The sequence below is a fragment of the Cricetulus griseus genome, chromosome 3 (assembly GCF_003668045.3).
Source record: "Cricetulus griseus strain 17A/GY chromosome 3, alternate assembly CriGri-PICRH-1.0, whole genome shotgun sequence".
In the NCBI taxonomy this organism is placed as follows: domain Eukaryota; kingdom Metazoa; phylum Chordata; class Mammalia; order Rodentia; family Cricetidae; genus Cricetulus; species Cricetulus griseus.
In genome coordinates, this window is record NC_048596.1 from 164,203,239 (window position 1) to 164,230,932 (window position 27,694).

Genomic DNA, 27,694 nt, shown 5'->3' on the forward strand with positions numbered 1-27,694 from the left:
CTCCTGTTGCAAACACTGCCTGCTATCCTTTCAGGGTTGAAGAGATGGCAGCAGTCTTTGTGGCATGAAAGTTGGGCTTTAATTGGCTGCTGGGGTGTCCCTGCCATCTGATGATGCCACCTGTGTGTGTACTTTTCCTGTCACTGTCTCCAGATTCCCTGTCAACTCTGGCTCTGTTAACACAAACAGCCAGGTTACAAGCCTGGGAAATGTTCAGTGATTATGATAATTGGCAAGAAGGGGGGTAAAGAAACTCACCAGGGTTTGAAGTAAATGGGACACCAGAGCGGAAACAGTCATGTTTTAACCACCTTGAAGGAGTGCCTAGAATTGTCTAGACTTCATGCAAACAGAGAGCTGTTTGTCTCCAAAACAAAAGTTGAGATTAGAAGCTACCCTATGGCTCTAACCAATGGACCACCCACTCTACGAAGCATCCTTTGCTATGCTATGTCAAGGCAGGCTTGGATGGCCTTTAAGCATCTGAAGTGCGGAGAGTGGATGGTTTGTACTCTGTAAGTTTTGCCAAGGCAAAAGTTTTTGTGGTCACAGTGAGGCATTGATAGAAGCTGGTGGTTTTGTACTTTTTTGTGCTTGCCACTTACTGGGATTTAGAAGCATCATCAGGCCAACCATTGTGACATTAGGAGAGGGAATATGGCATACCCCTCCCTCCCTGACCTCTTTTTTCAAGCCTGGAGTGTTTTCTAAACTAGGTCCTTGGGATGTTTGCCCCACACTGCAATATATAGCAACAGAGATTCACATGTTGATAACTATAGTGAAAGGTCTTGTTTAACTTTAACTAATCTTAGGTTTCAAAACTTCTGGCTGAGTACCAATAAATAGAGAAATCATTTTGCAAGATATAGTCTAATCTTTATGTATCTCTAGTCCTCTGGGGGTGAGTCAGACGTTTGGGGCTTTAGTCTCTTGACATCTCAGACTTTTCCTAGCTTGTAGGACAGCAAAATTCCTTTTGCTAGTATGATAGTAGCTGAATGGCAGCTGGGCAAGTCTGCTAGGGAGGACCCCTGCCACATTGGTTCCAAACATTATCAGCTCATGGAGGGGACAGATCAGGCATGTGCCAAGACCAGGCTAATGGGAAGATGGAACATGGGCAAGATGTGGAGGCCCCAGCGAGGATCCCTGGAGTCACAGCATACAGGCCCAGGGCATTAGCCAATGTGTTGGTGCGATGTTTGGCTAAGAGGGCAATAGGGATTTGCCAGAGAAGAGAACACAGAGAGCCCCACCTTGTTTGGAGGAAGAATCTAGACTGAGGTCTCTCCTTGGTACCTTCTGAGTCTGTGGCTGGGAAGTTGGCTGGACAGAGGGGCAAGGGACACTGATCTTACCTGGATTCCAGTGGGGGAGTGGACTTGCTCTCTAGATGGGGATCATAGGTGCATCCTGGGCAGTTTTTTCCAGGGTGCTTGTGCACTGAGAAGCCACTTGCACTATCACATGACTAGATCCATGCTATTGGCTTGGTATTTTGTGCTCAATGTCATCTGTCCAGTGTAGCCAGGTGGGTTCCTGCTGATCCCCACTGTCTCGTAACCCATTGCCCTGTCTTCCCCAGGAGCTCGTGGGAGACACTTCCAGAGAGGCACTCGGTGAGGAGGACGAGGACAACTTCCAGCTAGAAGGTATGTGGGTCTTAGTAGCTCTGCCTATGGCACTAGGGTAGGGAAAAGGCTCACAGAGTCCAGAAGAGGTAGTCCGGGGATGTGAAGCGCTTCACAATACTCAAGGTTACACCCATACCCTGTGCTCAGGAGCTACCAGACTTCAGGCAGGCTGTCACAGGGCTACCCTCCAATGGTGGTGTCAGTGCTAATGAATGAGTGTCCGGCTGGATTCTGTACATCACAGTTCTTTCCCCAAGTCCATCTGTGCAGTGCTCCAGCCTGCCTCTGGTCTCTTGCCTGTCTCCTCTGGTCTCTCACACAGGACCCCTCCTTTCTCCAGCAGAAGTGCCATACTGTAGAGCTAGTAACAGTGGCATGGACTCAGCCTCTGGTTTGTTTCTGGCAAGGCCTGCGTCTCTATCCATAAGAGTGGGATCTAGTGCCTCTTGCTGTGTGGCTGCCGCATGGCTCAGCTGACTTCCCATGACTATGATAGACAGTAGCAGAGAGGGCTACACTCTGCCTGGTACACAGTATGGGAGGAGAGCCTGGCCAGTGTTGAGCAGCTCAGGAGAGCAAGGGCCCTATCTGTTCTTTGAGACCCTTGGAAGAATTCTGGACCCAATTCTCACTTGAGGCTCTCCTGCTAATCCTGTTGTCGTAGCGGCCCAAGCCCACCCACACTGGGGCAGGGATATGGCTGGGCATGGCAGGCTGGCAAGGGCATTGAGAGACCCCTGAGCCCTTGCCACACAGCCATACACCTGCTGGCTCTGGGGCTGTGGTATCCTCTATGCTCCTGGCCAGCAGAGAAAACTGGTTCCTGAATGTCGTCTTTGTCTTTCTGTTGGCCAAGCTCATTGCCTCTTGGCTGCTGGGGAGCTGTTTAAGGGAGAAAAGGGCCATGTGAGGCGTGAAGATGAAAAGGAGTCTCTGGCCATCCCAGGAGAGGAGGGCTTTGGCTCCTGGGTTGTTCTGTAAAGCTGCCCCTAATCCCGAGTCTTAGCCGCCTTAACTGGCCAGCTGGGAGCGAAGCAGGAGATTAAGGCTGGTTTGGTGTGCAGGGCTGTGAGCTTCTTTTGAACTTGGGAAAGAACAAAGTAAACATCAGAGGTTCCAAGTTGACTGCAGGCCTGTGTGGCAGGGTGTGGGAAGGAGAGGGATCCTCCTTCTGGGGATCCAACAGCAGCCAGGGACAGGAGGAGCAGCCCCTCACTTCCAGCACTTACATGGCCTCTCAGGCCTGTGCCCTGTGTGCAAGTCAGTACTCGCTTGGTAGACAGGCCTATGATGCTTCCCAGGGTGCCCTATCCATCATGGGCTCCCCCTTAACTATGTGTGTCTCCTATCCCCAGGGTCTCCTGTAAGCATGAATAAGGGAGTCCACAAAAGCCTGAATAAAAAGATATCAAATATTTATTTGGGGAACACTCATACAATAAAGGTTGAGAGCTGCTATGGTCTTCTGCCCTAGGGGTGCAGGAAGCTGCAATCAGATCTCAGACCACCACCCAAGAGAGAGAACATGCATCTTCTCTCCCTTATCAGTTCACACATAGCACCTGAGACCATGCTTTAATGGGCCAGTACCACAAAGGCTATTGGCTGAATGAGTTCCCACAACAGTTTCCTTGTTGCCTCTCACCTGAAGCTGCCCCTGCCTACCCCAGCCTCCTGGCTCACTTCTGTCTCAGGACTCTGAGCAGCATTTCTATCCACCCCAGTGCCCACTTGGCATATGCTGTAGAAAACTAGTTTTTCAGAACCTGGCAGTCCATTGGTTCTTGACCACCTAGTGAGGCTGTCAAGGGTACTGAAGTCTGTGACCCCTCTCCTTGGGCCGGGTCCCTTCAAGGTCCCCCAAATACAACTTACAGGAGCTTGGCATCTGGGTAAAGACAAAGAGAAGCCTGGGTGATGGGGAGAAACACTGGGCACAGGGCATTTGGTTAGGGATGTCAATTTGGAAACCCTGCTGGTTATCTAAGTGGAGGTTCTGAGGTGGTCAAGTCACCTGGCTGTTGGGGACTGGAGTTAAGGGACCTTGGACTAGAAGATAAGGGTAAGGGCTTCTCAAGAAGTGGCCACATGCAGTTCCACTCATCCCTCCAGGGCAGGTCCATCTACAAGGCTGGCTGGTAGTGCCTGAAGTCTGAGGAGGCCTCTGGGGAGCAGCAGGCAGCCACTCTGGCTCCTCTCTCTGCTTGAGTTTCCTGTAGGCTCAGCAGTCACACTCCAGTCCCCAGCATCTCTAAGCTATCTCCACTGAGCAAACTTGACCTGGTGTCTTCTCATCTGTTCTCCATGAAAGTGCAGCATGTGGGGACGCCATGGCTATGGAAGGTTAGCTGTATCTCTGGTGGCCAGGTTTGAAAGCTAATCTCCTTCATGGGCTTTCCCATGGGTGAGGGGTGACAGGCAGAATGGTTAGACCATTGTAGGCTCTTACCATTCTCTTTGTCCAGGGTCCCTGCCTATACTCATGATGTCCCCTCAGTTCTGTTCAGGCCTCAGAGCACTAAGACCAGACAGTGTTTGCAGACAGTTGCCTCCTTTCCCCATTGCCTCTTTCCTCTGGATCACAAGTGTTCTGAAGTGGAATCAGTGCTGGGATATGGGCCCAGCAGTGGCATGTGATGGGGGGAGTATCCACGTGTGGAGGGAAGCCAGGGAATGCTTGGGGGCTCTGCTGGGCAGATATCTGGCTGCTGCCTGGGAGGTGGTGGTGGTTCCCTGAAAAGCAGAGGTTCACAGTGAAGCTCCTCAATCCAGAACTCTGGGCTCTTTGGGAAGCTCAACCAAACTTGCTTGAGCTTGAAGCTTTTAAAATTGAAAATTCCCAAGATAGGATTGCCTAAAATGCTAAAACCTAAAAAGCTAAAAGCTGGACCTAGGAATGCAGACGGCAGCTCCAGTATGAGCAGATGTGCGCGCACACACACACACACACACACACACACACACACACACACAGCTCCCCTCCTCTTTCTGTTTTCTACGGCAGCTCCAGTATGAGCAGATGTGCGCACACACACACACACACACACACACACACACACACACACACACACACACACAGCTCCCCTCCTCTTTCTGTTTTCTATCCCTCAAAGTCTGAGATGAATTTTCAGGGGAGCATTGGGAACATCTATCTTGAAAGTGCTTCTTTCCTTTAGTTTCTAAACTGTCCTGTCAGGGAGGATAACTTGGCCCAACTTCCCTCCCATCCAAATTTGAGCAAAGACACAAAACTCAGCGCTAAGCTCTCCACCCTATGAATGTGGAATGTGTAGTGCTGTCTCAAGGAAGACATGGATTCTGATGCTTTGCAGAAATTCTACTCTCATTTTTTAACATATTCTCTCTCTCTCTCTCTCTCTCTCTCTCTCTCTCTCTCTCTCTCTCTCTCTCTCTCTCTCTCTCTCTCTTTAATGCAGAGTCCTGGTCCAGTAGCCTGGCGGGGTAGAGTGGGGGGCTCAAACTCACAAATCCTGCCATAGCCTCCCAAGACAGGCATGTGCCACCTTGCCCAGCTTTCAATTTTGCTTTTTAAGCTTCACTTCCAATGTTGTGAAATGCAAATGGTGACACTCCTACATTGTGTTAGTAAGGACTTAATGAGACAACATGTGTACCTGCCAACTTGACCGGCAGTGCCAGGCTGGCACATCTGTGCATCTCTAGAGCCCTTTTCCTCATGAGGCCTGTGCCAGTTATCCAAGAAACCATTTGGCCTGGAATGCACATATGATCTTTCTCCTCACAGCCACAGATTTACCCTCCTAATTATTTTTGGCATAGGCTAATATTAAAATCCAACTGCATCTCCCCTGACAGCTGCTGCTGGAGGTTTGGAGGCCCAGAAACATCCTGGCAAGCCACCCTTAGACCAGAATATTCGTCACAGATATTTTGTGTGGACAATTGCAGGGGATCACAAGCATGTTAGGGCACGTGTCCAAGCTTCATCACAGAAACCCCAGTCTGTGCTCTGTCTCCTATTTTGTCTGCTTGAAAATGTGTTGGCTATGCAAGTGGAGAGACGTGTGCCACTCTTGATGGTCATTTCTGCTCTTTCCTTACTGATGGTGGGGCTCAACTGCCTTGGCCATAACTTGGTTTCCAATTTGTCACTTTTATCCAAGCTTGCTGTTAACTAGGCTTTTGTGGACTGTGTTAAAATAAGCTAACACTGGCTGCTGTCACCTGAGTTTGGATTTTTGCCCGTTTTTCAACCATCTCTTTCTACACCAGGCCTCTAGGTTTGCTCAAGCCAAGATTGACTGTCTGTCCTAGCTTACCTAGGCGTGTGTGTAAGACACAGCACAGCTGGGCTCATGCCTACAAAAACCCCCTATAATGCATGGGTGCATAAATGCACCAGGTCCTGTGGGCAATACAGGGGCAGCAGCTAGCTACCAGGTACCAGCTTCCAGGAAGTTAGAGTTCTGTCTATGCAGATATAGAGCCTGCTGGGAAGTCATCAGAGGGCCCCATATGGGACTGTATTGAATGGATTGCCAGATTGAGTGGAAGCAGACCACGCCCTGCCAGCTCAGATGCATTTGTACCAATTAAGAGACAGTGCTCCTCCTTCCACACCTGCCTGTCTTTTGCTTGAAAAATGTCAGAAGTAGTACACTATGCACATCTCTGGTGTCGTGTGAATGACACTGGTAGAACTGAGCAGTGCACATCCTTCTCAAAGCCTGTCTCCCAGCAACCCCAGATGACCCCAGTGACCCTAACCATAGAGCAATGCTGTAGGTGAGCATGCCCCAGTGCATCTTAGGAGGGAACTGCTGCACAGGGAGGGCCCACTTGGTTTCCTAGTCCTCTTCTCCCCCTGCTGTTTGGGTGGCGCCAGCTGTCAGCGCTCAGGCTGGGTGGGCTGTGCCAGGCTGCTGTCTGGGTCACTGCTGTTTGCCAGGGTAAACAGTCCCCAGAAAGTGGTGGGGAACTCTCCCAGCATGTGATCCCAGAGGTGCCTCCTATTAGCCTTGGGCAAGGTTGAGGAGTCCAGGCCCTAATCACAGCTGCCACCTCTCTCTGGTTCCTAAGTCTCTTCCCTTTCTCTTCCTCCTCCTCCTTCCCTTTTTTGGACTGGGGGAGGGGAGAGGGAAAGAAGCTGTCTTTGATCTCAGTGGAGGAAAGGAGTCTGTTCTGTTCAGGCTTTTGGCTAACACAACAAACAGTGTTTAAAATTTAACTTTGCTTAATTAATTAGTAATTCTGTTTAATGCTGTCTGATCTCCCTCCAAAAGGTATTTTGAAGCTTGAGAAGGGAACTTCAAAGGGAGCCGGGTGAAGATGGTCAAGTAATGCATTTAATCTGGCAGTTGCTGGGGGTGGAGTGCGGCCAGGCTGGAGCTGATGCGTAGAGAACGAACCATCATCTGCAAAATCAGTCAGCCAGCTCTAGTGGCCATGGCCTCAGTGTGAGAAGGACAGAAAGTAGCTTCCAAAGAGAAGGAGCCCCACAAGCAGCCCCCATGTCCTTCTGGGCTAAGAAGCAATTTAAGAAAGTAGAAATGTCATTTTGTTCTCGTCTGTGGCCATGATGAATGACTGAGCAGGTTGGGTACCACACAGTGTTTCCAGTTAGCCAAACAGTAAGTCACAGATAACTCCAGGCTGTGCCCTATTTACCAAGCATGTGCCCTGGAAGGGGTGGAGGGCTGCCTTTGCCTAAAGCAGCAATACCCAAGTTCTGGGAAGGACCAGACAGTTTGTATCTTAAGCTGCATGGGCCAGGAGAACTCTTGCTATGACTTAACTCTGCTCTCGTGTGTGCAGCAGAGGCAGTAGTGGGTGTGCTATATCTCATTAAACTTTACTTAGAAAACCAGGCTGCAGGTCCAGGGGCTCACAAGGCACAGTTGGCACCCTGCTCCATATCACCCAAACATGCTTCTTGGGCAGCGGAGCATGTGTTTGCCCTCCTTTCTCCTGCTACATTGATGGCTTGCTCTGCTGTGGCTCTCCCTGGCAGTCGAAGTATGCTCAGATGCCTCAGAAAGATGTGTCTGAGACTGGCAGCCAGTTAATCAGGAACAAGAAGTAGAGAGAGGTCTTGGGTACTAGAGTCCTTCTTGGCAGCATAAAATCGTTCCTGGGTATGTGACTTCAATGGCCTCTGTGAACAACATTTGCTGTCTGGCCTTCATGCCAGTGACCATATAGACAAGTGGAGATGCTCTGCTTAGCTGCCTGGGCACAATGCTGTTTGCCTTGGTTTAGTTTCAGAGGGGTCATCTGTGAATCCCATGCCAGTTGCCAACATCCTAGCCCCTCCCTCTGACCCTGGGCCTATGTGACTTTCTGTGCCATCTCTTCTGGCACTTGGTCAGGGGACAATAGAGGTGGAAGGTCTTCTTTGGTAGGACACAGGGTGTCAAGGAGTCTTACAGGGCTTGTAGCCTTGGAGCAGCATGTCTCTGAAGCCTGCTGTTCATTTCTGTCCTGCCCAGGCTGGGAGGCTCTGCAGGTTCACTGACATGGCCACCTGGGATATCCTGGGGGCTTGTTGGGCTAGGACTACTGGAGAAGAGAGGGCAGTCTGAGCCACTCTGGTGTCTAGAGAGGACACATGAGGATAAAAGGGGGTGCTTTCTACCCTAGGTGGGGAGAAAGGAAGGGGCAGGGAGGTCCCGAAGGAAGACAAGCTCTCTCGCATGGCAGCAAGGGCACTCCAGACAGAACGGAACAGCGGTTCCTTGTCTTTGGGCTTATCAAGTGGAACATGAAAGGCAACATTGAACCTGGAGGTGCTTGTCTGATAACTTCCCTTTGAACTTGAAGTCGGGTTTCGATAAGCCTGGCCAGCTCGCATCAGCGGGACCTCTGCAGAGCCAGGCAATGGCTTTGAAGATGGAACTCGGCTTTGTTTTGCTTTCTGCTTCCTCTTCTCTCTCTGGGAGGGGGAGGGGAGGGTTCTGCAGGCTGTGATGTCTCTATAGTTCCTACAAAGGGGAAGACTGGAGCAAAGGAGATTGTTCAGACCTGGGCTACCAGCTGGGACTTGGGCACAGTCAGCAATTATTGAGCACTTGCTGAGTACCTACCATGGTGTTTGACCAGCAGCCTCCTCACAGTTCTCTCCTGGAACTTAGTTGAGGATGCTGTCTACTGAGAACCAGCATCCCTGTGTGAGAGAGGCACCATTCCTCCACTGTCTACTTTCTTAAAGCTGCCTGGATAGGAAAAGTAGGAGCACCAAATGCCACTCTCTCCTGCGGTGCTCCTGTGTAGCCCAGCTATGTCTGCTGGAGATATTGGCAGCAACTAAAGCCAAAGCCTCAGCAGAGCTCCCTGGTTCAAGGGGAAGCAGGAGGGCCACCTGTCCCGGTGCCTGAATGGCATGGCCATACCTTGTGCCCTGTGTGGATTCATGGTAGCATGGTAGTGGCCCAATGGGCAATAAATAGATTGAGTAGTTGGTGCTTGACTGTCTCTGAGTCCCTGGTGAGTCATCAGCCTGGCCTTCCTGGATTCAGGATCCCCTGGAGGAGGCTATCTGACCAATAGGATCATGGTGGGACTATTAAGAATGGAATCCAAAATACTTGGGGCCAGTGGCCTGCCTGGTAGTAAGGGTGCTGAGCCCTAGGAGCCTTATGAGAAGGTGGCCATCCTAGTTTTCCTGTTTGGCTTTACTCTGCAGTAACCAGACCATTCCACAGTTAGCAATTTTGATAGTATTAGGGAGCTATTGCCTCTCTGGACACTTAAGAGCTGGAAGACCCTGTGGGTATAGGCTGTGCTAAGTTAGGAAGAGAGAAGAAAGAGGCTCCCCAGGAGACAGAACCACTGCTCCAGGCCAGTTTGTAGTTGGCTGTGGTCTCTGAGAACCTGAAGTATTCTTATGCCTTGATTTTCCTATCTGGAAAGTGGAGCTAACAGCAGTAACTGCTTCATAGGGTCCCAGGGAAGATAGAGTCAATGAATAGCCAGTGATGAGGGCTGTGGGGCCCAGTTATTATGTGAGCCTGTTGTCCAGGCTATGATTGCTGGTTCCAGGGTACCATGTGGACTGCTGCAAGTAGATACCAGGAAGAGAACTCTGACTTGGAAAGTTTGATCAAAGCGGGGAGATGATTGTGCCCCTCCCCCACTGCCCCCCTTCCTGCTGTTGCTCTTATGTGCTCATTGCAACACTGGGATATGTGAATTGAGTGGGGTGGGGACCAAGCCCCACTTTCCTGGCCCATGCCTCATCTTGCCAGGATCCTGGCATCCCCAGAAAGTTCAACTGGAACTATCAGTCTAGCTGAGCCATCTTAGCTGCCCTTAGGCAAGGTAGCCTTAGGTCAGGAGCCATAACTCAGTTTGTTTCCCTTCAAAATAGGACAACAAAGTCACTGTACCAGGGCATGGGGGAACTTTGAGGGGGAACAGATGGAAGCATCTTCTAGAAAAGTAAACTGAAATCCCCGTGTCAAAGGGTCAAAGGACTCCTGTGGGACATTCTGTTACATGGTGAAACGTGTAGCCTGGGTTCTGGGTCTGGGATGATGGTGTTACCAGACTAGCACCTCTTGGACACAGGAAAATGGTGCCAGTGGTCCACAAATTTCCCATTTGACAGAGGGGAGGACCCCAGGTGAGCAGAGACCAAGATCAGAATGAGTGCAATCCTTCAAGAGGCCATTGTGTGGTGCACGATGCCCTTCGACACATACACACATACCCTTCCTTCTCGGGGACCACAGTGCCGGTATAGGAGGCAGTGAAGAAGAAGACTATGGTCCCTGGGCCCACAGTTTGTCCAGTCCCTAAATACCTCTCCATGCCAGGTACTGAATCTGCAGGCTGATTATACAGGCTGTGAAGTTGGGCAGAGTAGGAGTCTGAGAGGCTACTGGGAAACCTGAGTAACTGGTGTGGCCACACCACAAAGGCTTTCTCTGGAGCAGCGTGTGGCATCCAGGGCCACACCAGGGCCAAAGAATCAAAGGACATGGCAGACAGCCAATAGTCAGGGCAGGAGGGGCCCAGCACTCTTGGCTGGAGGATATAGCATAGCCACCCTGGTATTGATTTCCTTCTCTTTCCCTGTACCTCCCCACAGTGGCCCTACCACCAGAGAAGCCCGACATCCTGGGCAGTGGGGATGAGAAGAGAATGGAGAAACTCAGTGACCCTGGCCCTGGTTCCAAGAAGCAGCTGAAGTTTGAGGTAAGTTTCTTTTTGGGGGCTGTGATGTGATGCTCTAGAAGGGGGAATCTGAGGCCCATCTAAATGGAGGACCCCTTACCTCTTATGTGGATAGTTGCTTCTGTGGGAAATCCTTCTTTCTGCTGCCTCTGAGCCATAGCACCTCACATGGGTGGTGGCCAGGACACACTACCAGGATCTTACGACAACATGTAGGTGTACATGGGAAGACAGAGCTCTGGTCCTTGGGCCTGTTGCCTTCTTATAGGATCCTCAGGTTCCTCAAACCTTCCCTTTCACCCCCAGAGGCTGACCTGGGACTCACGGGTGCCTCCTATGGCATGGAAGAAGCCAAGATAGGAGGCCCTGGGCAGGGCTTCAATTCTATCTGGGCCTCAGTTTCCAAACCACATGGATGACACAAGGGATGGGCATTCCCAGAGTCTATTCTCCTGCCCTTTTCTGACCCCAGCAGTGGAGCAGAGTGGACATCTGAGCTCCTTCCAGGCACCAAACACAGAGCGAGGGCTCAGAGTGAGGCCAACCAAGTTCAGTGAGGTTGCTGGCATCTCTCACCCTCACCGCTTCACTGCTTCCCTGTCCCTCCCTTCCTGAGACCACATTGGCACAAAGCTGTGAGTTCAGGTCAAATTCCTTCACATTTCTGCCACTCTGGACTGTGGAGTTAGTGAGTATCTGCAAGGGTTCTGGAAAAATTTGCTGCTCCTACCCCAGAGTATACAGTGGGCTGTCTTGCTCGGAATACTGGGGCTTCTTTCCTTACCCCAGTGCTAATGGAACCCTATTGCTTGCCAGGAGACCAGCAATGAAATGGGATGGTTCCTGGTTCCTGCCCTTGTAGATCAAATAGTGTGGTCAAGGGACAGACAAGTGACATAACTAGCAGGCCTACTGTGTGCTGCATATGTGCAAGTGTGCGTGTGTGTGACAGGGCATGTGTTGTATCACATCAAATACTTCCTCAGGAATAGAGTGGGCACTTGGCAGGTGTCCCATTAGCATGCCATGGATGAGGGAAGGCTGGCTTTGAACTCAGCATGGCTCACTTGAGAACTAGAGGAAACCAGTTTCAAGCTGCAGCTGCTCCAAGTGGGAACACCTTGTCTGCCATGCACACTCCAGTCAGCAGGTATTTTCCCTTGTGGTGGTGAGGCATGTCTCCATGCTCTCTGAGATGGGGCACGGTGTCTGCACTGACTCCTGTCATTCTATTGATCAGGTCGCCTCTGGGTCTTTGATGCCTGGCCCTGGAGGGCAGAGAAGAACACTTGAGGTGAAAGTATGAGGACTGTCCCCATAGCAGCAGGGGAACTGGGAACTCTGAGCTGATGGAGGGCCACATGGCAAAAGACTTAATGTTCTGACAACCTTACAGGACAGAGGATAGATACAATTATTTTCTGGATTTTATATGAAAGGAGAATGAAGCCTCAGAAACACAGTGATTTGCCCAAGATGGTGCAGCTGTTGGGGCCATGCCAGGAGACTGTGGAATTTACCTCTTCATGTCCAGCCTGCTGCTTCCCAGTTCAGCTGCCAAGTTGGGATTTTGCCTGGCTTCCCATTCACTGGTCACTGTTGCCTTCCAGAAATTTCTCACCTTTGGTTGAAGTTTGGCTTTGTGAGGCCAGTGTCTCCTGTCAGATTCCATGTGTCTTCTTTGTCTTTGAACACTAGAGATTATTGGTGCCCTGAGACCTGTATGCCCTGCTCCGGCTCTGATCTCTTTCCCAGATGGTCATGTCTTAGTCATTGTCCTTCTGCCTTTCCTAACATCAGGCCCAAGGTAATGCTTTTGTTGATAATTGAACACTTGTCTTTCTGTGCAGGAGCTTCAGTGTGATGTTTCTGTGGAGGATGACAGCCGACAGGAATGGACTTTTACTCTGTATGACTTTGACAACAATGGCAAAGTCACCCGTGAGGTAAGTGTGCTTTCTACCACTTGGCAGCCCTCAGGTACAGGAGTTGGATTCAGCCTGAGTCTGCTGCCCCCTTTCCTTTCTGGTAGGGGCAGGACTAGGGGAAGACTGGAAAAAGGTTGCTGGGAGTATCCTGAAGGGTGTGCTGGCATCTCACACAGTCCAAGGTTGGGGGGTACCCCTCCAGGGAGAGGTGGGAGACAGCAGCAAAGTCCACGGTCTTCCCAGAGAGGGACCCCAGGTTCCAGCAATCTATTCTTCCTTCTCCTTGCAGTCCCCAGTCTCTAGCAGCCACCCTTGATTGATTCAGTGAGCCTCCAAGGCAACACAAAACAGGAGCAAGCAAAGCAGTAGCTGTGGCTGCTCTTGGCCCCTCTCCCCTCACAGAGCCTCCTGCATAGCCTCCCAAGTTTCCCTCGCCCTCTCCACTCTCCATGCCTCTGTCTCTGCAAACAGAATACCGGCTGTGTACCAGGCTGAGTGCTCAGCAGGTCAGAAACAGTCTCAGCTCTCCCCGTGTTGCTCTGACAACCCGACAATGTGGAAGACACCAAGGGGACAGGAGGGAACAGTGGGGCAGTGAGCATCTTCTTGGAGGGACAGCCCTGTGCTAAGCTGGCTTAGCCATGCAACGCCCCTGCCTGGGAGTGTGCCCATTTAGCTGATCTCTGGTTAATAACTGAAGGGGACTGGCCTGTGGCCTCTTTGAAGAATAGATTTCTAGGGTCTTTTTAAGGCCCTTCAAGATTTCATTCCAGGTGCCAGGAAAGCTGAGGCAGACTCAGGCTCATCATCCTTCCCTCTCCCTCTCTCGCCCAGTCTGCCTTCCTGTGTTGTCTCCTTATGGGATGACGGAGACTACAGTGTAGAGGGGGGGTGAGGGAGGGATGGAGGAGGAGGCTGACTGATGTATAACCTGTGTAGTGGCCTGGCCTGTAAGTGAGGTTTCCCAGTTCATCTTGTTGCACTAACAACAAAAGGAATGCATTGGTAAGATTCAGAGATGGCATGTATGTGGGACTGGACAAACTGTGGGCCCAGGGACCATAGTCTTCTTCTTCACTGCCTCCTATACCGGCACTGTGGTCCCCGAGAAGGAAGGGTATGTGTGTATGTGTCGAAGGGCATCGTGCACCACACAATGGCCTCTTGAAGGATTGCACTCATTCTGATCTTGGTCTCTGCTCACCTGGGGTCCTCCCCTCTGTCAAATGGGAAATTTGTGGACCACTGGCACCATTTTCCTGTGTCCAAGAGGTGCTAGTCTGGTAACACCATCATCCCAGACCCAGAACCCAGGCTACACGTTTCACCATGTAACAGAATGTCCCACAGGAGTCCTTTGACCCTTTGACACGGGGATTTCAGTTTACTTTTCTAGAAGATGCTTCCATCTGTTCCCCCTCAAAGTTCCCCCATGCCCTGGTACAGTGACTTTGTTGTCCTATTTTGAAGGGAAACAAACTGAGTTATGGCTCCTGACCTAAGGCTACCTTGCCTAAGGGCAGCTAAGATGGCTCAGCTAGACTGATAGTTCCAGTTGAACTTTCTGGGGATGCCAGGATCCTGGCAAGATGAGGCATGGGCCAGGTGTATGGGGCTTGGTCCCCACCCCATCACATTCACCTACCTCAGTGCATCAATGAGCCTGGAAGAGCAACAGGGGAAATATGTGGACCCTTCAGGCTCACAGACATCTAGGAAGTTCAGGATCAATCACTTTCCAAGTCAGCTACTCTCTCCTGGAGATCCTTTGCAGAGTCAACATGGGTTAAAGGAACAGCAATACTAGTGGACAAATCACTTCCCTAAGAACTGGGCCCTGTGCCCTCACACTGGCTATTCATAGAGGGACCCTTCAAGCATTACCTGGAAGCAGCGATACTCAGATGGGGCAGCCCCCTTTAGCAGGTTCTCCTCCACCACTTAAAGGCCAAATTCCTGGACATGATCTTTCCACTTTTTAACTTTTACTAGCCTATACCCACAAATCTTCCAGCTCTTTTGAAGGACAATAGGGGTGTCTCTTTTACTTCAAAAACCATTGCAAGACCTTTGTGTGGATGGGAGCCAGAGCAAAAGGAGTGGTGAGAGTTGACCTGCAGGGTGGGAGTAAGCCAAACAGGAAGGAATAGGCTATGGATGGCCAGGCTGGTCTTGGCTCTCACAGAGATACTGCGACCAGGGCAGGCCAGGAGTTGGTACTGGTGTTTCCTTCCAGAGCAGAGCACAAGGCCCCGGGCAGACACCAAGCCTATTTTGGAGAAGAAGCAGCGAGCCCCTTCCATTCTTGTTGATCCTATTGGTCAGACTTCCTCCAGGGGATTCAATCCAGGTTGTGCAAGGCCAGGAACTCACCAGGCAGACTCAGAGGACAGTTCAAGACCAACTGCCCCATTGGGCCACTCCATGCTACCATGAAACATCCACTGCTAGGTGGCAGGGCACTCTGGGCTGGCTGGAAGGGGGGCTTGGCCATGCCATTCAGGAGAAGAGTGAGTGAGTAACACCATAAATATGAGGAGAAGACAGGTGGCCTTCTCCTGACCTTTTTGTCCCCTGACAGCCACCTGAACCGGGCTGCTAGGGAGAGAACTCTACTTAGACTGGCGGGGAGGCTTCTGGCTTTAGTGGGGTGTACTGCCAACTGGTATTTCTCCAGCAGACATAGCTGGGCTACACAGGAGGCCTTCTCAGATGAGTGGCATTTGGTGGGCTCCTACTTTTTTCCAGGACTTTAAGAAATAGACCCATAGTAGACTGTTCCCTGTGTGGAGGGCTGGTCAGGTAGGTACTCAGCATGTGCTCAATAATTGCTGACTCTGCCCAGGTCCCAGCTGGTGCCCAGGATCTGAACAGACTCCTTTGCTCCAGATGGGGGGCTTCCTCTTTGTAGGAACTTAGAACAGGTCACAGCCTGCAGAAGGCACAGGCTGCTTCCATTTCAAACCATTGCCTGGCCTGCAGCCCCTGACTGCACTGGCCAGGCTTATCTCAATTCAAGGGATGTCAGACAAGCAAGTTCAATGTTGCCCTTCCCACTTCCTACAATGTTCCCGGTAAGGGACTGTCTGGGTGTACCCAGAAACCAGTGCAGAGAGGCCATTGTTCCCTGAGGACATGTCAGAGGCTCCTTCTCAGCGGAGAAACATTAAAGATATCCTCAAAAGGAAAGTGATCTTAGGCAAAGCTGAGCAACACCCAAGAGAATGAGAGTGGGCTTCAAACCCAGCAAAAGCCTAGTCCCACCCAGTCACCATAGCTCAGGTGGCCACTTGGTCAGGAAAGCACTGCCCTCCCAGCCTCTGTGTCCCTGGGCAGGTTGCGTTCTCTCTGGGTTTCCTCTGCATTTCAGAAGAATGACCTGGGCTGGAGAGATGGGTCAGGGGCAGGATGGCTCAGAGGTTAAGAACATTGGCTGCTCTTCTAGAGGTCAGTGCTGGTGGCTCCAACCATCCGGAGATCTGGAGCCCTCTTCTGAAGCCAGAGAGAATACTGTAAGACTCCTTGACACCCTGTGTCCTACCAAAGAAGACCTTCCACCTCTATTGTCCCCTGACCAAGTGCCAGAAGAGATGGCACAGAAAGTCACATAGGCCCAGGGTCAGAGGGAGGGGCTAGGATGTTGGCAACTGGCATGGGATTCACAGATGACCCCTCTGAAACTAAACCAAGGCAAACAGCATTGTGCCCAGGCAGCTAAGCAGAGCATCTCCACTTGTCTATATGGTCACTGGCATGAAGGCCAGACAGCAAATGTTGTTCACAGAGGCCATTGAAGTCACATACCCAGGAACGATTTTATGCTGCCAAGAAGGACTCTAGTACCCAAGACCTCTCTCTACTTCTTGTTCCTGATTAACTGGCTGCCAGTCTCAGACACATCTTTCTGAGGCATCTGAGCATACTTCGACTGCCAGGGAGAGCCACAGCAGAGCAAGCCATCAATGTAGCAGGAGAAAGGAGGGCAAACACATGCTCCGCTGCCCAAGAAGCATGTTTGGGTGATATGGAGCAGGGTGCCAACTGTGCCTTGTGAGCCCCTGGACCTGCAGCCTGGTTTTCTAAGTAAAGTTTAATGAGATATAGCACACCCACTACTGCCTCTGCTGCACACACGAGAGCAGAGTTAAGTCATAGCAAGAGTTCTCCTGGCCCATGCAGCTTAAGATACAAACTGTCTGGTCCTTCCCAGAACTTGGGTATTGCTGCTTTAGGCAAAGGCAGCCCTCCACCCCTTCCAGGGCACATGCTTGGTAAATAGGGCACAGCCTGGAGTTATCTGTGACTTACTGTTTGGCTAACTGGAAACACTGTGTGGTACCCAACCTGCTCAGTCATTCATCATGGCCACAGACGAGAACAAAATGACATTTCTACTTTCTTAAATTGCTTCTTAGCCCAGAAGGACATGGGGGCTGCTTGTGGGGCTCCTTCTCTTTGGAAGCTACTTTCTGTCCTTCTCACACTGAGGCCATGGCCACTAGAGCTGGCTGACTGATTTTGCAGATGATGGTTCGTTCTCTACGCATCAGCTCCAGCCTGGCCGCACTCCACCCCCAGCAACTGCCAGATTAAATGCATTACTTGACCATCTTCACCCGGCTAAGTTGCTGCTTTTGGAGGCAGATCTGAGTGTTACTAGGCTCTGTTCAAAGTCCTTTGCTGGGGCACTGGTTGTTCCAAAAGCAAAGCCTCAGATCAGACTCCCACCAAAGACAAACTCCCTCTCAACCCTCCTCCCGCAGCAGGGAAGGAGTATTCATCTAGAAATCCTTCAGACTCCAGCTCTGGTGGCAGCTGTGATTAGGGCCTGGACTCCTCAACCTTGCCCAAGGCTAATAGGAGGCACCTCTGGGATCACATGCTGGGAGAGTTCCCCACCACTTTCTGGGGACTGTTTACCCTGGCAAACAGCAGTGACCCAGACAGCAGCCTGGCACAGCCCACCCAGCCTGAGCGCTGACAGCTGGCGCCACCCAAACAGCAGGGGGAGAAGAGGACTAGGAAACCAAGTGGGCCCTCCCTGTGCAGCAGTTCCCTCCTAAGATGCACTGGGGCATGCTCACCTACAGCATTGCTCTATGGTTAGGGTCACTGGGGTCATCTGGGGTTGCTGGGAGACAGGCTTTGAGAAGGATGTGCACTGCTCAGTTCTACCAGTGTCATTCACACGACACCAGAGATGTGCATAGTGTACTACTTCTGACATTTTTCAAGCAAAAGACAGGCAGGTGTGGAAGGAGGAGCACTGTCTCTTAATTGGTACAAATGCATCTGAGCTGGCAGGGCGTGGTCTGCTTCCACTCAATCTGGCAATCCATTCAATACAGTCCCATATGGGGCCCTCTGATGACTTCCCAGCAGGCTCTATATCTGCATAGACAGAACTCTAACTTCCTGGAAGCTGGTACCTGGTAGCTAGCTGCTGCCCCTGTATTGCCCACAGGACCTGGTGCATTTATGCACCCATGCATTATAGGGGGTTTTTGTAGGCATGAGCCCAGCTGTGCTGTGTCTTACACACACGCCTAGGTAAGCTAGGACAGACAGTCAATCTTGGCTTGAGCAAACCTAGAGGCCTGGTGTAGAAAGAGATGGTTGAAAAACGGGCAAAAATCCAAACTCAGGTGACAGCAGCCAGTGTTAGCTTATTTTAACACAGTCCACAAAAGCCTAGTTAACAGCAAGCTTGGATAAAAGTGACAAATTGGAAACCAAGTTATGGCCAAGGCAGTTGAGCCCCACCATCAGTAAGGAAAGAGCAGAAATGACCATCAAGAGTGGCACACGTCTCTCCACTTGCATAGCCAACACATTTTCAAGCAGACAAAATAGGAGACAGAGCACAGACTGGGGTTTCTGTGATGAAGCTTGGACACGTGCCCTAACATGCTTGTGATCCCCTGCAATTGTCCACACAAAATATCTGTGACGAATATTCTGGTCTAAGGGTGGCTTGCCAGGATGTTTCTGGGCCTCCAAACCTCCAGCAGCAGCTGTCAGGGGAGATGCAGTTGGATTTTAATATTAGCCTATGCCAAAAATAATTAGGAGGGTAAATCCTGGGCTGTGAGGAGAAAGATCATATGTGCATTCCAGGCCAAATGGTTTCTTGGATAACTGGCACAGGCCTCATGAGGAAAAGGGCTCTAGAGATGCACAGATGTGCCAGCCTGGCACTGCCGGTGAATTGAGACACATGTTGTTGCTCCTAAGTCCTTCTATCAATGGGTGTGTCATACAGAGATTTCACATCAGCTCTCTTTGAAGGAGCTGGCACATTCAGCACTGGGCACAGACAGCACATGCCTCTCTTTTGGGAAAGTATCCCCTCCGGGATTTGTGCTTTCATGAGCCCCAGGACTACCCCTCCAGGCTGCTGGACATCTACTCTGCATTGAAAGCACTTTGAGAGAGAGTTGGAGACTCTCAGAGAGCAGAGAGACAGCGCAGAGAGAATATTTAAAAAATGAAGTAGAATTTCTGCAAAGCATCAGAATCCATGTCTTCCTTGAGACAGCACTACACATTCCACATTCATAGGGTGGAGAGCTTAGCGCTGAGTTTTGTGTCTTTGCTCAAATTTGGATGGGAGGGAAGTTGGGCCAAGTTATCCTCCCTGACAGGACAGTTTAGAAACTAAAGGAAGGAAAGCACTTTCAAGATAGATGTTCCCAATGCTCCCCTGAAAATTCATCTCAGACTTTGAGGGATAGAAAACAGAAAGAGGAGGGGAGCTGTGTGTGTGTGTGTGTGTGTGTGTGTGTGTGTGTTGTGTGCGCAAACATCTGCTCAACTGGCATGCCGTAGAAAACAGAAAGAGGAGGGGAGCTGTGTTGTGTGTGTGTGTGTGTGTGTGTGTGTGTGCGCGCACATCTGCTCATACTGGAGCTGCCGTCTGCATTCCAGGTCAAGCTTTTCTTCACTGGTGTTTGAGCATTTTAGGCAATCCTATAGTTGGGAAGTTTTCAATTTTAAAAGGGTTCAATCTCAAGCACAGTTTGAGCAGACCCCAAGCCCCAGAGGAGCTTCGTGAGGAGCTTCAAGAAGAAGCGAGCCCCTCTCAGGTATGGCATGCACAGACAGAGGCAGCAGCCGCATATATTGTGCTAGATACCTACATCTGTGAGCATATATTGCACAGATTTACCCTGAGTTTAAAAACTCAAAATAAACAACCTCCCGCACTATATGTGCTCTGGACTAGCCCCGTGTTGTGCCATCACATGCCTAGCACAACTGCTGGGTCTATGTGCACATTGAGACCCCAGGATTCCATAAATCTTTTGTTCCCATGATGGCCAGAGGCAAAGATCTTTCACATCTGGCAAAGGGCATGGGGAAAGGAGGCAACTGGCAAACAGGATGGGAGGCTGCTGGTCTTAGTAAAACATGGGGAGATGGGACTCTGAGGTGAAGGTTTCCTGAGGATGAGACATCCTGCTGGCTTCCCAGAAGACTGCAGGGACCCTGGATGAGAACAAAGAGAAACCACTGGGCGGGGATAAGAGTCCAGTACCCGGTAAGGGACTGGAACCATTCAGAGGCTGCTGTCTTCACCAAAGCTGAGCAACACCCAAGAGAATCACCCATGGTCACCATAGCTCAGGAAAGCCCATGAAAGCTGTTCACACCTGAGAGGCAGGGTTACCTTGACAGCACCATGGCGTCCCATCAATGTATCAGGACAATAGCTCAGATGAGAATGGCATCACCAGGGCAGCCCAGTGTTCATGAAGTATCTGTTGGATTGGTTCCTAGTTTTCGAGAGATGCCCACATCCCACACCGGAGGCCCCAAGTGAGCTCCAGCAACTGCTGAGCAAGCACTTTGTGAAGGCCCACACAGAAGAAAGCCAGTGGCTGGGGCCAAGAAGCACAAGCATGCTGCTCCCCAGAGGAGGTGCCACTGTCATGGGGCGGGAGCAGGTGAGGGAGCTGCCTGCTGTGGTGGTGTAGATTCCAGGCAACCAGCCAGCCCCCCCTCTGCCGACTGCAAGGAGAGCACCTGGCCCCGCTTAGAGACCCTCAAGAGCTCCAGAGGACAACAGCTCTACCTCTCAGTCTATCCAGTCCCTGGAGTTACTGCCTGGGAGTCCATTCCAGTTGGCCCTGTCAGATCACTGCGCTGCTCTACGGAAGCTCCTGAAACCCCATGCTGCCGCCTGTCCATCATACACAAGCAGCCACCCCCGTCTCAGAGACTAGCACTGTGTTGGTTGTTCCAGGTGGCAGCTGAGATCCGGCAGCGTCCTTCACAGAACAGACCTTAGACATCTGTCACATGGGCAGCTGCCAGGGACACAACTCTAGGTTCTGTGTGGTGACCCTAGGAGTTATGACTTTCATTCAAAGAATATGGCAGGCTGTGTGGAATCACCAGGGAGGTGTCCTGACCCTTCCCTGCCTCTTTGTATGGCATCTGCTGAAGGTCTTGGGAGGGTTAAGAGTTACATGAGTTTTTATTTTTGAGGTCCCAGAGCGAGTCTGACCCCAGAAGGAAATGATTGCAGCTGTCTGTCCTGCCCCTCTGTCTTCCAAGTTTAGCATGGGTGGTTAGCAGTATCAGGAGGTGAGTAAGCATTAGTTGTTTTTATGGCATTGATTTTCCTGGTTGCTAGTGGCTTGAGACTAGTTGATGAATCCTCAATACATCACTGAGGACAGTAGGAAGTAGAAGTCCAGGGACTCATCTGAGGCTCAGAGAGGTCAAAAACCTGCTGCAGACAGGTGGCAGTGCTGGGTTCTAGTCTTCAGAAACACTAACACTGTGAAGGATGAGTCCTGGCTTTTCCTCACATGAAGCTGTGAGTTTCCGTCTGACTAGAATACAACTCAAGGAGGTGGAGTAACCAAACCAAATGGGCAAAGCATTGTGGAGCTGGCTTTGAGAGGACAGGATCCATGTATGAATGAAACAGAGGTTTTGTCCTGAGGTTCCCCCCACCTTGTCAGCAGGCCAACAACTACTGAATTCTTGGTCCAGGATCAGGAGGAAAGAACTTTCCAGGAGCAAAAGCCTTTTTGGAAAGGTCACGCCCACATGGTTTGAAAGGATTGTGTAGAAAAAACCCAACCTGAGAACAAACCGGCTCAGTTTCACTGTGATGCTGTTGTGAGATATGCAGTCAGAGTATTTCTTTCTGTGTTCTATTGTGTTAAGGATCAAAACCTCCTGTTAGTGTCAGAGTCCTCTGAGCCCCTTGACTCTTCCCTTCCCTTCTTCAGGGGATGGGATCTCTGGGGAGTACAGAGTGGCTGTGTGAGCTCCTGGTGGGTGTCCCATATTTTGGAAGGAGAAAGGAGAGAGGGAGAAAGGTAGAGGAGACAAAGTTGGATCTGTGTGTGCTGTGACCCAGTTCTTGAGCACAGCTGGCGCACCCTGGCCCCTGAGCTCTGCACCCAGACTCCCTAGAGCCTAGGAGAAGTACCTGGGTTTTTTGGATTTCAGGCATCATAGGCATGGCCATGGTGAGTACGGGGTGTGGGGTAGATATCCACTTTGCTCTCACCTCCCATCTGGGGAGCACCCAGCAATGCCAGTCAGATTTTGGCCAGGACCTGTTTGCCCTCTGTTGGCAGACTGTTGTTGGACCTGAGGCTCAAAAGCCAGAGAGGTGGGAAGAGTGGCGCTTCCTGTCAAAGTCATACTAATGAGTAGCCCCTGTGACTCCAGACCTAGGCTTTGGATGCCACCCAGTACCCTCAGCCCTGTGTGAAGGTCAGGGCTGCCAAAGACATACCACTGGCACTAGGGGATTGCCCACTCCAAATTTTCTAAGACAACCTTGCCCTTTGCCTAGGCTCACTCTAGCAACCTTGGTTTCCTACTGTTCCCACTCTGGCAAGGCTGTCTGTAGAGACAGTGGAGATGAATCAGCTATCTGCCTTACTGGTACTAGATGCAGGCATAAGCCGTCCTTCCCACCATTAAACTCTTTCACCCCAAGTTCCCCCTTCATTTGATCTCTGGTCTGCTCTGAGCCAGAAGAACCTTGAAGCCAGCCTCTCTTCTCAGGAGCTGGTGCTCTTTCCTGCCCTGATACATTTTCCTCTGAAGGGCTCCCAATACGCATCATTCGGTCCCAGGAAGTGGCAGGGTTGAGCTTGGACACCCTGCTTCCAGCTGACCCAGTGGGCAGTTTGCTCTCTCCCAGCCTTCCAAGCAGTAGAGGAAGCAATCCTGCTACCTGTAGCCCATCAACCTGCCAGCCAGGAGTTACTCATTGAGGCCCAAGTTCCTCCCGATGTGACTTGGGAATAGGCCAGCCTGTCAATGCCTGGAGGCTGCAGAGTCACCTAGAGGAGGTTTCAAAGGCCAGCCTTTTGGTCCCACCTCTGATGATGCTTATTTTGGAGTCTGGAATGTAGCCTGGCCATTAAGATCTCAGGATCCCAGATGGTACCCTACACAGCCCAGGTGATACTCTAGAACCTTGCAACATCCCCTAGATAACTTCAGGAGGCCTTTTGAGAGAAATACTTGAATTCTAGAACTGAAGAAGCATGCTAAATATAGACTCCCAGGCCTACTCCATGGATTAGGGGGATAGTTGGCTTAGGGTTGGGTTACTGTAGGGACAGTGGTTTTTAACAAGGTCCCACCCCTGGAAATGGTGATGTGTACGGCCCACAGGCCATCCTGAGAATCCCAGGAGCCTGTGCCTGCCTCAAGGAGTATGTGTATTGAGATAGGAGGGAGACATGAGAGATACCCCAACCCTGTGCTCTATCAGGGACCCAAAAACTCCATGGAAATCAGAACAAGTGACCATAACCCCTGCAGAGGACCAGACTAGAGGACTCAGTACCTCCATTTGTATGGGCCAAGTTTCTCTCCTAGCTGTGTTGCCATTGGCTCTGAAGAGCCCACCCACTCCATTACCACAAAACCGCAAACATTCCAGAGAAGTGGACTTACTGAGACTCAGTGGCTCCCAATTGGAGTGGTCCACGTGACTCCGACATGGACACAGTCTTTGCCCTCCTTCACTTGAGATCTGGCATTAATAAGATATATGTACACTCTTTAAAACCTTTCCTCCTGATTCTTGCACTTGGCTTTGGAGCCCTGGGCAGAGGTGGACCTGGTAGCATAGAACTCAGTGCAGCCACCACTTGGTTTACAAGCTGTGGCTGCCAGGTCACTATGAGAGCCAGGTTTGGGAATCATGTTTGACTAGACCCTTCTCCCCAGAAAGAAAGGTGGATGGGGAAGCCATTTGGGGCTTAGTTCTTAGAGTGAAAAGCAAAGGTCAAAGACCTTACAGGCTCCCAGCACTGATAGGATTATTCCTATGTCCACCAAAGTTTTGATGCCCTATGTTAATAACATTACTCTTTTTCTTGATATTTCCAAAAGCAAAATTCCAGGTGCATTCATCAAAGCTGACCACTAAAACTCTTCTTCCTTTTCCAGCCAGGCTGTTCTTCCTGGAGCCTTAGCAAATCCAGCAGAGGGCAGCAAGCAGTGTATGCCTCAGAACCTGGTCTTGAGGGTCTGTGTTGTCTGCAGCCCCTGAAGACAGGGCTCCTTCCAAAGTGGGGCTCTTCAGGGCCCAGTGTGCAGTAGGCAGTTAGTAAAGAGGGGAGGGAGACAAGATACCCGCTGCAAGACAACAGGAAAGTCCATGGCCTCATGTGAATCATGGCATCTTCCCTGATAGTGTCTTAGGGGAAAGTCCATGGCCTCATGGGAATCATGGCATCTTCCCTGATGGTGTCTTAGGGGAAAATTCATGGCCTCATGTGAATCATGGCATCTTCCCTTATGGTGTCTTAGGGATAAAAGCATTGCTGTCTTTTTATTTTATTTTGAAAACATGCTTAAGATGTAGCTCAGTGGTAGTGCTCTTGCATAGCTTATGCAAAGCCTTGGGTTTGATCTCTAGAACAACAACAAAGCCAATAAAACACAACAACAAAAGCAATAATTTAGTTTATTTAAAAAGAAACAAACCACTACTGTGTTGTCTTCATTTTTTCTGGTTGGTTGATTAAGTTGGTTCCCACCTCCCCCAGAACCAATGAAAATTTAGTCAAATGTTCTTTGTGTTTTTGAACAATTGATTGTGATTGGGCAAGAAGGCTCTTTCCACCATAGACACAGGAGAACGGAGACTCCAGTAGCCAAATTTGTCCAGACACTTGTCCACAGATGCCAACCCCAGACCAGCTCAAGGCTTCTTTCCTACCTGAGGCACTTGCTGACTACACAAAGGCACAGATTTGTTCCAGATAGCCAGTATGAGCCTGGGGAGGGGCCTAGTCAGGAGGAGAAGAGTCTACCCCATCCCTGGCCCCAGGGAGTGACAACTCTGAGTCTACAGAGGGGATAGGACTAGAGACTGGCAGTCTGTGGGGCCCTTCTTCAGAGAAATAGTAGCCTTCTAAAGATTTTGGCTGAGTGACCAACAGGCATTGACCAGGACTAGCCAGGACCACTCATTCTCCACGGGTCACCATCACCAGTTCAGATAGCTGAGAGAGAGAGAGAGTTCTGGAGACACTACAGGCTTACCAAGGGTGCAGAGGCTCATGGATCCTGCGATTGCTTCCTTCTCGGTGTTGATCATATTTGTGGCTAGTCTGTGTTCATTCATTTCTGCAGTTAGTCTATCAAGTTGCCTTGAACACTCAATTTGTATGTACTTGTCTGCTGCTCCTGGGGAGTTAGAAGGTGAGGTTTCTGCCAGATTGTCATGGCATTGCCATCAGCCAGTCAAGTGCACATTGCTCTATGCAGTCTCGGCTCAAAGACACTTGTTTCCTGGACATTGATAACTCAAACTGAGTGTGGCTATATAGGACCACATTGAGCTTGGGTATAGGACCACATCTACAGCCTTGCATTTGCTCCTCAAGATAATCCCAGCTTTCCTGTGATTAGGAAGCAGGCAGTCCTTCTGCTTTAAGCCCATGGATCATTTTAAACAGTGAAATCCCCAGCACAGAGCATAGCCCAGAAAGAAATGGTGACAAAAACATGTGTTTATAAGATGAGAGCTAGAACAAGAGACCAGGGCAGTGCTCTGTTTATCCCCAGCTGGGCATGAGCAGCCAGGCAACTCCATTTCAGTGCCTTCCCATGTTCATGAACAACCATGAAAATGGAGTTATCCATGAAGTTACACAGGTTGCTAAAAGCACAGTATGGCACCTATCAAGGATAGAACCCTCTATTCAGACCTGTTTATGTCAGTTATGTGGTTTCCACCAAATCCCTCTGTTCACCAGAGATCAAGGGCCCAGCTGAGTGCTAGTGAAAGGCCTGGAGAGTGACTAAAGGATTCACACTTCTAGGCTCTTGCACAGGCTCCAGCCAGACCCAGCCTGAGAAGTGTCTTTGGTGATTGGCTCAGAAGCACAAATGGGTAATGGCATTGCTGTCACAGAATCCCGCTACCCAGCTCCTGTAGCGTGCTTGTTCTGTTTCCAGGCAGTTGATACAGACTGAAAACTAGGATTCTAGTATGGATGTTTTGGGGGTGCAGAAGAGAGGAACAGTGGTACTGGTGTTATCTTGTGGGGTCTTAGCAGGGTCCGTGGGTTACAGGGACCCTGGGTGACCCCACCGAGTCATGTCCTAGGGTTGGAAGAGAGAGCCTGGCTGTCCTAATTGAGGTCATTTGGTGCCACATCCCATGACTCTGACCTCAAAAATGCAGCATCTGACTGTGATGTGGTTGGTCCTGAGATTCCAGCCCAACCTTTCCAGTACTGGCTGGCTTCCTTCCTCCTCCTTCCCCAAGTGTTGGCTATGCATGCCCCAAATGTATTACAGTTTACTTAGAACTCATCAGTCTGTGGTTACAAGGAGATAGCAAACTTGAACAGGGTTTGAGAAGGGTTTGGGCAGAACAAAGAATTGGGCCTCACTGCTCAGAGGTGAGCATCTCAGACTCAGTGGCCATTCCCTGGCCACACCCATGCCATGTTTATCTCTAGAGTACTCTATCCATATACACTTTCCCAGTATGTAGCGATCCACAACTGTGTCAGGAGGAGTGTTCATGTCAATCAAAAGTGCTCACATGAACCAAAGCAGACCCCATCTTGATGTGCTTTCACAGAGCTCACAGTTAGTGGGGCAGCTGTCATACTGTTGCATTGCTACAGGCTGGGATGCCTTCTGTGGGTACGTGGAGGTATAACTAAACATAGCAGACTGTGGGTGCAAGAGAGTTGCAACCATGTGTAGGTGAGACTGTTTAGGAATTAGCCAGACAGAAAGCCAGCCAGGGTTGGTAGAGTCTGGAAGGAGGCATGGTGGATGGTGCCCTCTAACCTAAGAGATATCAAAATACTGGAAGCTCAGCAGTGTGAGACAGCATATACCACTGGCTAGTGCATGGTAGAAGGATTGGAAACTGTCCTGGACAGGGAAGCTGCACTGTATGGCACATGGTGACTCAACATCAACTACAGTGGGTGTCAAGCTTCCCCATGAAGATGCTCAGGTATACTAGTCTGTCTCCATCCTGGACCAGCACTACTGCCCCGATGTCAAACCACATCTCTTTAAGTGCAGGAAGGAATATAAAGATGTGGATGAGTTTAAGCAAGACTGGAGGCAGAATGGGTAGAGAGAGGAGGAAGATTGGGAAAGGTTAAGCAAAACTAGTGGTGTATGGGAAAGCTGTAAAAACAAAAACCCATTGCTTTTTAAGATAATTAAAAATAAATCTCTTGAAACGGGAGTTTGAACAGAGGTACCATTTATGAGTGGAGACTACTACTCCCAGAAGGTGCCAGGTTTGGGATACCTTTATCCATTGTTAGTCAGGGAGGCCCCCAGAGATGCCCCAAATACAGCTATTCCCATTGCTTTGGGCTGCCGTCATGACTGGATACTAAGACCCTACTGCTGAAGAGACAAAATGCTTTAGATTCAAGACACAGAGAAGTCAGGCTAGAGCTGACCTGACAACTTCCTGCCTTATGACTAGCTTGCATA

General features: G+C 50.4%; 1 protein-coding gene across 1 annotated transcript; it reads left to right on the top strand.

The window, feature by feature from the left end:
- The first annotated feature begins 1,085 nt into the window (after positions 1–1,085).
- Positions 1,086–12,837, top strand: Nkd1 (NKD inhibitor of WNT signaling pathway 1). Its single transcript, XM_035441674.1, has 5 exons — positions 1,086–1,196; positions 1,589–1,655; positions 10,708–10,814; positions 12,644–12,739; positions 12,826–12,837. Exons 1-5 carry the CDS (start codon positions 1,086–1,088, stop codon positions 12,835–12,837), a joined length of 393 nt encoding a protein of 130 aa, XP_035297565.1.
- The last annotated feature ends 14,857 nt before the right edge of the window (positions 12,838–27,694 follow it).

Excerpts from the sequence above, each read along its gene's own strand:
- Nkd1 (XM_035441674.1), top strand. The coding sequence starts at position 1,086 with ATGTGCCAAGACCAGGCTAATGGGAAGATGGAACATGGGCAAGATGTG. Across the intron at positions 1,656-10,707 it reads GGACAACTTCCAGCTAGAAG|TGGCCCTACCACCAGAGAAG; the intron begins GTATGTGGGTCT and ends ACCTCCCCACAG. Across the intron at positions 10,815-12,643 it reads AGAAGCAGCTGAAGTTTGAG|GAGCTTCAGTGTGATGTTTC; the intron begins GTAAGTTTCTTT and ends CTTTCTGTGCAG.